General features: G+C 33.8%; 1 protein-coding gene and 1 long non-coding RNA gene across 5 annotated transcripts in view; both read right to left on the bottom strand.

Moving 5' to 3' along the window:
• Positions 1-2,345: 2,345 nt before the first annotated feature.
• LOC148620924 (uncharacterized) lies at positions 2,346-7,655 on the bottom strand. The gene is made up of 2 exons (XR_015921032.1): positions 2,966-7,655; positions 2,346-2,577 (listed from the first exon to the last, which is right to left on the bottom strand). It is a non-coding gene; the product is annotated as an uncharacterized LOC148620924 (long non-coding RNA).
• Positions 7,656-7,779: 124 nt separating this feature from the next.
• LOC148620923 (methyltransferase-like protein 27) overlaps positions 7,780-12,397 on the bottom strand; it is a 58,808-nt gene continuing 54,190 nt past the window's right edge. For all 4 annotated transcript variants that reach the window (XM_088574808.1, XM_088574809.1, XM_088574807.1 and 1 more), the window contains exons 4-6: positions 12,026-12,161; positions 11,672-11,764; positions 7,780-8,588 (exon numbers count right to left, since the gene is read on the bottom strand). In XM_088574808.1, the coding sequence (XP_088430934.1) occupies positions 8,404-8,588; positions 11,672-11,764; positions 12,026-12,161 (414 nt within the window). In that variant the 3' untranslated portion in view covers positions 7,780-8,403. The remainder of the gene's footprint in view (positions 8,589-11,671; positions 11,765-12,025; positions 12,162-12,397) is intronic.

Genomic DNA, 12,397 nt, shown 5'->3' with positions numbered 1-12,397 from the left:
AGCTTAACGACTCTTGTCTTTCCTTAGCCAATAAAGTTGTAAGAGAATATTAGAACGCACCCATCCGGCGGACACCGTCCTTCCGTCTGTAAGATTTCTTATGGACACTGCAGAATGAAAATTATTCAACATATTTGTACCACACTTGGTATGATGTTAGTCCTTAACAATTATATCTCGGATTCTATTGACCAAGAAGGTCATAGATCAAAGGTCGGGATCACGACTTATTAATATTTTTCAGGCCAAAGATTAATCCTTGTCGACACTAGAATCATCATGATTCGATTTATTTTGACCTAGCTTGGCGTGATGTTACTCTTCAGCAATATCTCGGAGGCTATTGATTTTCATAGTCTTTGGTCAACGGTCAAGGTCGCAGCAGGACTTCAAAATTTTTACTTAGGGGACGACCATTAAATTCTAATGGGGGCCTGGCAGATTTTGAAAATAAATAATCTGTATCTGATTATGTAGGATGTAAATAATCTGGCCTCATCATACTAGAAAATAAATAGTCCGACCAATGCTGGGAGATTGAAAATATATATTCTGATCTGCGCAAAACCTTTTAAAAAATGGCTCGCTATGCTAGCCATAATATCAGAAATTAGAAAAGTATACATGTTCAAACACTCCGTGAATCTTAAACAGCACACTAATAGTCCAGTGGCAATATTAAATACAGTGGATTGTGCTCCATCGCATACCCAATTTGTTAGAAAAAAAAACTGCAATTAACAGGAATTTGGTATGGTGTAATGATCGTATTCTCCTATACATCTTCCTGTCCCTATATAAACAAATCTAAGGCATTGATTAAACCAATATAAATATATAATTAAAAGCAAAAAAAGTTACATGGCTGTTTAACTAATGTTACTATAAAAGTACATCAAACAGTTGAATTAGCTACACCTTTCATTTGAGTAATTGTTGAAAATACTTTATTACGATCAGAAAGTGTCAATTTTTATAACATTTTGGGAAAAAAAATATTCAATCGAACAGGAATGTCTGTTTAGAGTAATCAAGGGAACCAAGGTTATAGCGATAATCAAAAGAATTTAATCCAGGGACAAAGACCAGACATGGACAACAGACGTACACAACAAAGAACATGAAGTAACTGAAATTATACATACGAAGTAACAAAAGCAAATGAGCAACTCGGACTCCACTAAAAACCGGGAGCGTGGACCAGGTGCACCGGTAAGGTATGTAATTGAGATTTTTTTAACACGAAGGGGATGGGAAAAATCTTCTTTGATTTTTAAGTGCCGTGCATGCTTGGGTTTCAATTAAAAAAAACATAATTTGACAAAGTATTTACAAGATCAATGCAATGTTTTTATTATTATTTTGTACTATGCAAATAGGGTTAAAACAATGTACAATGTTTTATTTTACTGTTGGAAGAGGCTTTCAAGAGCAGATCTTGAGGTCTGCTGTTTGAAGGTCTCTGAGGTTGTGCAGTGTACAATAGTTGCCGGTAAGATGTTCCACTGTTTTATTGTTATTGGATAAAATGAGTATTTGTACGTGTCTTTCTGTGTTTGGATGTGTATGAGGGAGAAATTGTGTATATGTTGTCTGATATGGACGTCTAATGGAGTGAGCAGGTTTGTAGGATAAATATTTACTAATTGATGACTTACTTTGTAAAAGTTGTTGCTGTGCTTTTACCTAGAGATCTCTAAGCATACCCCTAGATGGAATGTGTGACGAGTGGGGAGCAGGAGAGTAACCTTGGTGTTTTCCAGAACTTGGAATATATATTTTATGAGTGGTCACACGTACTTTTCAATCGGTATTCCTCCATTTTCTATTGTTTTGATATTTAGGAAACAATACCACGCCATGGGAGCCTGAGCAATGAGAAGAGTATGTAGCTATTATATTAAGACGGGGAATTATCACAGGGAAAGATGTTTGTAAAAATATATTAGCTACGCACGTTCATGGACAAGGACTTCTTTTTGACCGCTACTACTTAAACATCTACATCGTTTTTGCGTCCAAAATAACTTGCATTTTACTGAATTTTTTTTCGGGTTGAAACTTTTATATTTAATTGATAATTTATAATTGCATTCTAAAATTGGAAATTTCAAAACAGTTCATTTGTTATTGTCATGATGAATAAGTGTACAAATGTTCATCAAGATCAGACTTACAGTTCCAGAGAAATCAACTTAAATGCAAAGCTTAACATAGGTGTGACGGTCGGACAAACGAATAAACATACCGAAAAATATATATATCCTACAATAAAGCTTGGGGAGATAAATGAACAAACGAGAACTAACCAATAAAATCAAATAAAATAAGACAAATAACGCCAATTAGAAGTGATTTTTTTTAAATGTCAACGTCGCATACACGATCATTGTTAAAAGAACATTCATTCAAACAAACGTCGACTTCGTCTTCATTTACTTTATGGATATAATCTTCAGCATCAAGCAACGCTGGCATTCTGTGTAATAGGTATGGCCTCCCTGAAGGTGCGGCTGTTGATGAGTTGTGCCTTATTTTGTGCTGATTCCAATCCGATACAAAAGCTTTTATATCTTTCTAGAAAAAATAAGCAAATATTATCAATAATCAGATTACTAATTTCCTAATCGGCTGGGGGTAGCTATAAAATGCGAAACGAAATCGAAACGAATTTTTATAAATTGCGAAACGAAGCGAAGAAAAAAAAATCATTATTTTGTCACGTAAGAGTTGAAACGTGTTTCATATAATTTATCGCTAACGCTCATGGTAAAATTTTAGGCATAAATTGACTACCCATAGTAAAATCCCCATAAATTTACCCTTGACAAATCATTTACAATCATGACCAGCATGTACCCCCATAAAACATTATAGAAAAGGAATCTAGGGTCATCTAGAAATGGGATTTCTCTTGCACTCGTGAAAACTTTTAGAACTTGTAACAACTAAGATTTATACATACCTGAATAAGCTCCATAAAACAGAATTGAATTAAGTTGACGTCCAAGATTGATCCGTTGAAAAGATTATAATGTTTCAGCAGTTTGAACAGATTTATTCAAAACTCCGCACACTGTTTGCGGAACATTGCCCACAGTGATTCAATTCTCTGATTGTGTGTACTTGACCCGTAAATATAGCACTTAATTGAATGGATACTATTTCGGTGGAAGAATCGCTGCATATGTTCAACAAACTTATTTTCTGTTCCAAAGTCACTTCTGACCGATTTCGGGCAACCTCCCAGTCCTACGACGGCTTCGATATAGTATCCTGCTATAACTTTTGGGCCATTGTTCGTTATTCCAGCCTTCAACCATATAAGTTTTCTAGAAAAACCATCTATACATCCGTGAATGGTCATGCCGAAAGGTTTGAGTTTATCCTACCCGTCTACATGCCAAATGCTGTTGGGTCCACAAGATATGTACTCTCTGCGTTTTAACTTGCGTCTTTTCCGAAATTCAACACCTTGCCTATCCAAAGCTTTCAGAATAACACGAACGTTCTCCATGCTAATCACTAAGTTGTTCTTTATACACTGTTGATGAACAAAGCGATATCCATGTGATCCATTTGTCTTCGTCAGAAACGATTTAATAAAATCATAGCATCTTTCTATACTTGATTGTAAAGCCCAATAGAATTTGCAATTCGACGTAAATGCCGTGTACTAATACAAATATCATGTTTATCCTGAAGTAAAAGCTTCATTTCTGAGTAAGAATATCCGTGTCTGAAATAGGAATACAGAGATGGAAGCCACCATTTTTCCATATTCTAAGAAAAATCTGAAAAAGAAATATTAATATGTTTACATCGGCGCTGGACTTTTTGGGCACAGTAAAGCAAAATATACAATAATTTTTTTATTGGTAGCAATTAAAACATCTTGAACATTTCTTAAAAAATCGAAAAGATTAATTAATTTGATTAACAGAACTACCGATAAATTAAATTTGCACATGCATGTGCACTACAGCATGGAATGCAACCGCCACACATATGCACACTCTGTCTGTCTAGAGAGGGAACATAGCAACTTTCTCCTGCGATAAGTTGAAATGCGCATTTTGATATACATATTTAATTTTATGTTATATGTACCAATAGCAGAATTTGGGCCTTTCATAACTTAGTATTTCGATTGAAAGAGCTTTCTATCTATTAGAAAATCGGGCTTTCATCAACACCCATCAGATAGCCGGTCATTGATTTATTTTTTCACTTGCTCATTTGCGTTTTCCAAAATAAAAAATATTCATGACTCCCTTTTCTGCATTCATTTGATCTATTAGCATTCTGTTTTTCTATACATTTTTAAAGTTCTGTCAGCCCTATTTTGCGTTTCCGTCATTCTACTCCGATCGAATTCCAGTAAACTATATAACAATTTAATCTATTCTTTTTCAATAAAAAAAAACCCAAATAATATATAATTGAATTAAAATAAAATTAATCACCTGATAAATATATTTATACACATAATCTCTCATTTTATTTATTTATTTTTTACTATTATTATTTTTTTTACTTTTGTGAATCATGTGCACATGCTTAAACTCCCAAATAATATTTTTTTTTAATTTTCCTTATTTTACTACTTTGGCTTATAAATACATTTCTTATTTACTTCTTTGGCTAAATGTTTGGCAGTTCCACGTGTAAATTTTGGATTTACATTTACACTTGTTAAATTCTAAAAGTTGACCAATCTAACCAATAGTAATCAATCCCGTTTTCAAACTTATAAAAAAATGGTCAACCCATTCACCAGAAGCATGGGCTAGAACGGTTTCGTGTGGCGTTAGTAAAACTGCGTACTAACGTCGTGTGCTAGCACAGTAAAATCCGGGAACTACGTCCGGCCAAACAAGGCAGTCTAAATTTACATACACTTTTTGGCTCGGCATAAATTTTTTGGCATTCTAAAAAACCATACACCTTTGGTAACTGAAACTCCAACATTATCAATTATTAAAATTGCACTTCACCTTTGGATATTCACTAAACCACACCCATTTGACTCTAAAACGCATACACTTTTTGGCAATCTAAATCACACAGGTCTCCCCTGCCTTCTGGGTCCGACTGGTTATCCTTGGCTTTTCTCCATCCAACTTGGCATTTTCCTCCTTTACATTGTCCATTTTCAAATTTTATTTTTACTATTTACTATTTAATATCTAACATTTCAGCTATTCATAATTTATATTACCTTTTCCCTATACTTTTTAAACAACTTTTTTTGGGTTAAAAATACAATTTAAATAAATAGCAAAATTATTTAAAGCCCACCAAATTGGGCCGTCCGTGCGAGACCCGACAGGGTAGTCAAGGACGTTAAAAACCCCCTTTGTTTTATTCTTTTTTTGGTTTATTCTTACGTTTGTTATTAACACAAAATACAGATACTCTTAGTCTTTTTATATCCCTTTGATTTCGATTTTTTGTCTCTTTCAGTTGCATGTTGTAATTGCAGAGATGCATATAAGTGTCTAGTTCTTGTTATTTTAAGCGGAAATTCATGATTTCGTTTTATTTCTACATTACCCGATCGACGGAAAACGTTCCAAACGTTCAAAAAGTGAAAGTTCGACAAATCGCTAGACATTTGTTTTGGTCGAATTTTATCCGTTTTAAATGGTTTAAACCATAAGAAATGAAATATGTGTATTCCTAAGTGTATGTACAATTACAAAGTATCATTATATCATAGAAGAAATTGCCAATGGATTGTAGAATTGCGTTGGAGCATGACATTTTCTCAACGAATTACCCGGAAAATATTGACATCCGACGTTTCGCTAGACGTTTTCAAAAAAGATGTAATTTTTTGTTTGTACTGGAAATTTCATCAAATGCCGACGTAGAATTGCTGAAAGTATGTACATTTTTAGGGAATATTAATCGGAAAAGAATATTGTGTAAATAACTTCTTACATTAATAACAGAATATGATTACTGAACGCTCTTAGAAATCTGACCATTTACCAACACTTTCATTTTTGCATTGAATATTTTTTTGCCTAAAATGAACGCAATTTTGATAACTATCTCAAAAAAGAACATATAAAATTATTCTTCCATGCAAAATTTGGCAAATTTGATACCCTCTGCAATACGCAATTCACTATTTCAGCTTTTTTGAACCTACTCTGTGTTACACCTGACATAAGGAATTTTGACGTTTTTTACGGGTTTTTGGAAAGTTTAATTGATTATAAAGAATAAGAAGTACCATTTGTGACAAATATTCAGAACTTATTACTAGTTCAGATTGCAACAGTAAATAGCTTTCACATAATCACAGTTTTGATTGTTTACAATAGTCATTTATAGTTGAGATAGGTGTGTTTTTCAACGTCATATACTAAAGGTTCTAGAGAGCTGAATCGCTCTCCTGGTTAAACACATGCATAAACTACAGATGGTCAAATACTTATGCAAATTTGCATGAAGAATAGATCTTATTTGATTAAGCTTTTAATTATTTTTTTTCCTATTTACATTCAAGTAATCTGCTATTATTTCCGAAATAATCAGCAAAATGACACTTTTATGAGCTATTACTCTAAAAAGGATCAACAATTTTTTTGTGAAATTTTAACAAATGATATACCTTATTATTCCAACCATTTTTTCTCAATTACATTAATCATCAGTCTGTCATTGTTTTCTTAATAATCTGCTATAACTGGAAAAAATTATCAAGAATTACTCTTTCAATGGTCGTAACTCCGAGAAGAATCAACACATATTTCTGAAAAATGCACCAGGAATAGATCTTACAATGCTCAACAATTTTCAAATGTTATTTGAACACCAATCTGCTTCCGTTTTCTAAATAATAAGGAAAAACTGGAAAAATTCACACACAAAACATGACACTTTCAAGGACCCTAACTCCAATAAGAGTTACATTTTTTGTCTGAAATTTGAACCAACGATAGATTTTAATGTTTGGGGGTTAGGGAATAGCGAGCTAGTGTGCGTTAAGAGGCGCTTTACCTTTTCGGGATCAATCTCTTTAAGTCACTGTGACCATCACGTCTTGACTCCGTAGTCCCCTTGTGCAGAATGAGAGCTGTCTGTACGGAATTATAAATATGTTGTGGGAACGAGATATTTTCTTGTGGGAACGACATATTGTCTTGAGGGAACAACGTAATATTGATTATGTTGTGGAAACGAGATATCTATCTTGTGGGAACGAGATATTTACCTTGTGGAAATGACATATATTATCTTGTGGGTAGGATATAGTTATCTTGTGGGAACGACATAATATCTTGAGGGAACGATATATGTATCTTGTGGAAACGAAATAGTATCTTGAGGGGACGACATAATTTCTTGAGGGAACGAAAAACCTATCTTGTGTGAACTACATACTTTCTTGAGGGAACAGCATAATATTGATTATGTTGTGGGAATGACATAATATCTTGTGGGAACGAGATATTTACCTTGCGGGAACGACATATATTATCTTGTGGGTACGATATAGTTATCTTGTTGGAACGACATGTTATCTTGTGGGAACGACATATTATCTTGTGGGAACGAAGTAGTATCTTGAGGGGACAACATATTTTCTTGACGGAACAAGAAACTTATCTTGTTCGAACTACATACTTTCTTGAGGGAGCAACATAATATTTTTTTTCATGGCCGCATTCTGCCACCGTATTAAGGTCACCAGAAGTCACATGCATACGGATTTATCTAGGTCGTTTTTTTGTCTTGCAAGACAATAAATATATAGACACCTACTTCATGTATTTAACACATTTTATTTGTGGATATCGAATGAAATTATACAGGAAAAGTACAATTTGGTAGAAATAATTCAAAGTTAAAGTATATTTCAACAGAAAGAAAAAATTACGAAAATGACAGCTAATGCAGCTTTAATTTTAGTGGATACGTTGTTTCTCTGCATTACCAAAAGCAGGTCGTAAATGAAATGGGAAAGGGCTGGGCCGCCCTTCTAATGCTCGAACATTTTGATAAATTAAATAAAAGAACATTGGAAATCACTATCTAGCGCCCTCCCCCTTAAGCCAGTCCCCTCCCTCTCCCCCATATTTTGGAACTTCTGGATCACCCCAATCATAGTAGTTCCTGTTGAACAAAACAGCATCACAGCAAATAGTTCATATGTGTTAAAACTGTCTATTAAAGCTTAAAGCCACTTGTAGAGTGAGCGTGGTATAAATCAAGCAGTTATTCAGATTTTGATATTGGAGATGATGACTAGAAATGACTTTGGGGGAAATGGTAACAGTAAAATACATGTTTATTAACTATTTGGTCCACCATATTGTTGTACCCGCTTCAAATACATACTTAACTATAAAACCCAATTGAATCATAAACAACTAAACAGAAACGTTGTTAACACACTCTGTACTTAAATATAACACCATTGTTATCGAAAGAGTAATTAGGAACGATAACTCGTGATACGCGAGTCCATTTTCCAGCATCTTCTAGTTCTTGCATAAGGACTTCTAGTCTGTCCTTGTATTCTTCTACATGTTCCAGATATTCTTCTCTCATTACAATCACAACCAAACCACCTGTAAAAAAAACAAGTTGTATTTCATTCGTGTCATTTACTTTTGGTATATTCAGTACTGCAACTATGGATATAAATTTTCACCAAAATCCCTTGAGCAGTTTAGGAGGAGTTACGCTGACAAGAAATGTGAACGGACGGACAGACAGACAGACAAAAGAGGTTATTCCTTTATACCCTCCATACTTTACTTGTGCGGGTATAAAAAGGAATTTTCATAATCGGACTTCATATAATGTTGATTTATTTGAGTGGCCCCACTTTGCCCCCTATAGACTGAAAATGCTAAAAGCCTTTTAAAATCTGTTAAAATTCGTAGCACAGAATTCCATAAAAAAAATTAAGCAAGAATTGTCAAAATTGAACGGAAAACAAACCTTCCACGTCAATTTTACATAAACACATATTTTACCCCTTTTGGTTTCTTTTGCAGAACTGTAGTGACCCAATTTAAATAGCAGTCTACCACAAATGCTACCAAAAACTAAAATTTGTTAAGAAATTCGAATAAAAATCAATATTCCGTTTCTTCTAACATTTTGTCTATGATGTCTCAAATAGAAAAAAAAAGCATCAGCCATGTTGTTTTTTACATATTAATGACACCCATATTTTTCGTATTAATCTGATTAATAAGATGACCATAAGACCATAAGACTATTGACTTAGGACCAAAATAAAAATCTTAAGTCTTAGGACATCTTCGCTAAAAAAAAACCCAGAAAGATGTATAATTGTTCCTTTCCTTTCTTCCAATGAATGGGCCCCCAAAACGGGCACAAAATGGTATCGTCCTGACTTGCATACATTTAATTACCCTACGAATTAAATAGTTATATCAACAAAAAGACAATAGGTTCACATACCGTGGGGATCTAATATAGTTTGTTTTAAATATGTCAATTAAAATGCATAATTTTTTTTACCTGTAAAATTACTGAAAATATTTGTAAGCATACTATGTAAAAATACATTATTTTTGGCATTTTGTATGTTTGAGAATGTCCTTGATGTGCATTTAAAATGATGTGTAAGTGATGTATTTCATTTCGGTGTACCTTTGTCTTCATTTCTTCTGTTATAGCCATATGGAACAAGAAAGTAAATGAATAAAACTAATCTGTGATAAATCTATTTAATAAATAACAAAATCACAACCACAAAGCAAACTTTAAGGATAAATGACAACTCAGTTTCAGATAGCTTGGATTTACTACAAATATAATAAATAATTAACATATAGTAAGAATAAATTAGAACATTTAAGACACATTATACATATCAATTTTATAAAGCATAAAAATCTATCTATAAAATCAGTTTCACAAAACACAAATAACTACAAAATCAGTTTCAGTTATCAAAGATGACAAAGCTTGAAATATACTACCATATTTGTATCATTCATAAGTTCCCCAAACAAGATGCAATAGGTGGAAAGCAGCATCTGCGTAGTCTGTCACAATAATTAACCCCTGTCGGTATCTGTCTTTGAGTTGTTGTAGTCTTGAGTCGATGCGTCGGTAAACTGGTCTTGGGTGGGCGAAGTCCTCCTGCTAAGTACTGGATAACTGTTATTTCTGTTACGACCCGAGTAGTCTGAAGTAAGTCAATTATTTCATAGATGTTTGGGTGTGCATGTCGGACTTTCTTCTTTATATTGTTGTGCAAGCCCTCTAAATGGTTTGTAGTGCGAGGTCCTTCTGTCTGTTAGTGGTTCCGTAAAAATCTGTTGTTCTCAACTCAGTGTTCGGTAACGTAGTCTGTGAATGTAGTAGTGTCATTGTTTGCGTTGTCGATGTCTTCACTTCTAGTGAGTGCAACCATACGACTTCTACTTCATTTTGAGGGACCAGTGATAGTACTGCTGCTCGTCTCACTAGTTGAGTGATGTCGGCGTTGTCTTTATAGTAGGACTTGAGTCCACAAAGTACGATTTTTAATCAGATAAACGAATCAGACAGAAATAATGGTTTTCGCAAACAAGAGGCTCCCAAGACCCTGAACCGCTACCTGGTTGAATTTAGCCTTTTAAGGGCAATAAATTTAACAAGAAGATGCCCAACAATTTTGACTCATGAAGACTTTGGTAGGACTTATCATAAGGATCATTTTGGGCAATTGAAAGTTTCTTTCTATCTATCATAATTTTCAACATATTGGCTAAAAACTGTAAAAAATGTCATTTTTCACCTTTCAAGGGCAATAACTCTTAGATTCATCAGACAACTTTTATCTCTGAAGGCTTTGGCAGTCCTAATAATAAGGATCAATTCAGCTATTTAAAGAATTTGGCTACACCTAACGGTTTTGGAGATATCCGAAATACTACTGTCTGGCCCATATGTTCTATATTTAGTTACAGCGGCCATGTTTTTTTTCGACAGATCAGAAATCCCAACATCGGTTCTATGCAGGATACCCCTAGAAACATTCATACCAAGTTTGGTCCTAATTGGTCAAGTAGTGTCAGAGGAGAATATTTTTTTAAAGAAATAACATTAAAAATAGCACAAAATGTGGAAAAAGGGCAATAACTCCAACATGACAAAATACGAACATTAGACTACAGATAGATCTCATCATGCTGAACACTTTTACAATTTGCCAGAATTTAGCTAAATCTAACTGTTTTGGAGATATAAGCGAAAAACTACTGTCTGACCCCTAAGTTCTAATTTTAGTGACAGCGGCCATATTTTTCAACGGATCAAAAATCCAATGTGAGTTGGAAAGGGATATGGTCGGAACAACTCGTGTCCCAAGTAACTGTGGCGACAATGAATGCTATATGTCAATCCAATTAAAATATTTTCTACAAGGGAGGTTTCTTAGGCATTATGAGAGTGACTTACAATCTTGCAATTCAACATTTCACCATTACTAAGCGTACATTTTTGGTACAACGTAAAATGTACTGCATACTAAAATGTCATTGTAACGAATGAATGAATGAACAGACAGACCGGCAAAATGATTGCAGTATATTAAAAGAGTCTTACGAGTAGTGTATAATACGATAAGTTTTGGTAGATATGAACCACATGAACACAATGTTTCCTATCTATTTTTTGCTCCTTTTACCTTGTTTTGTTATTCGGATCATTTCATGTAACCCTACACATGGAATGTGTCCTTCTCCCATCCCTCCAGCGATCACACAACAATCATAAACTCCTGTAAAACATTAGAACAGTCTGGTTACAGTATAAGACAAAACAGTTACAAGTTCATGTGAAAAATGATGCATATCTTATAACATGGATCAAATGTTTCTGTACTTAAAAAAAAACTGTTTCAAGGTCACCACCAATTATTTTAGTATCAGTGACATTGAAACGCACCATGGCCGGATATTACTTGAAATTATGTGGTGCAGACCCTTTTTTTATGAAACAATATTTACTAAGGGGGGCTTTGAACTTTCTAAAAGCTTACCATTCTCTATCGGTAATCTTTTGTCAGACATAAATTCACATATAAGACGACCATATACATTCTTCTTCCTTGCTACAGCAAGCATTCCTTCAGCAGGGTCTAATCCATCGATTCTTTTAAACCCATGTTTAGCTAACTTAAAAGAATTATTTTTTTTTTAAATTACAAAATAACGAATCCACTTCAAACTTTTCGAGAAATTTGTTACAAATAAAACATAACAAGCACTTCGAAGTCAAGTATTTGTAGAATGTTAACAGGAAAAAAAAACATTCCACTTTGTGTCGAACTAATAAAAATGAATCATACTCCCTTGTTATATTGAATCGAGAGACATTTACAAAATGCATTTATTTTGATTTTCATAAATTT

Source organism: Perna viridis, chromosome 3, assembly GCF_037379345.1.
Source record: "Perna viridis isolate PV_CMFRI_1.1 ecotype Kerala chromosome 3, ASM3737934v1, whole genome shotgun sequence".
Taxonomy (NCBI): Eukaryota; Metazoa; Mollusca; class Bivalvia; order Mytilida; family Mytilidae; genus Perna; species Perna viridis.
The sequence above is the reverse complement of the archived record's forward strand: the minus strand, read 5'-3'. Positions and strand labels throughout refer to the sequence as shown.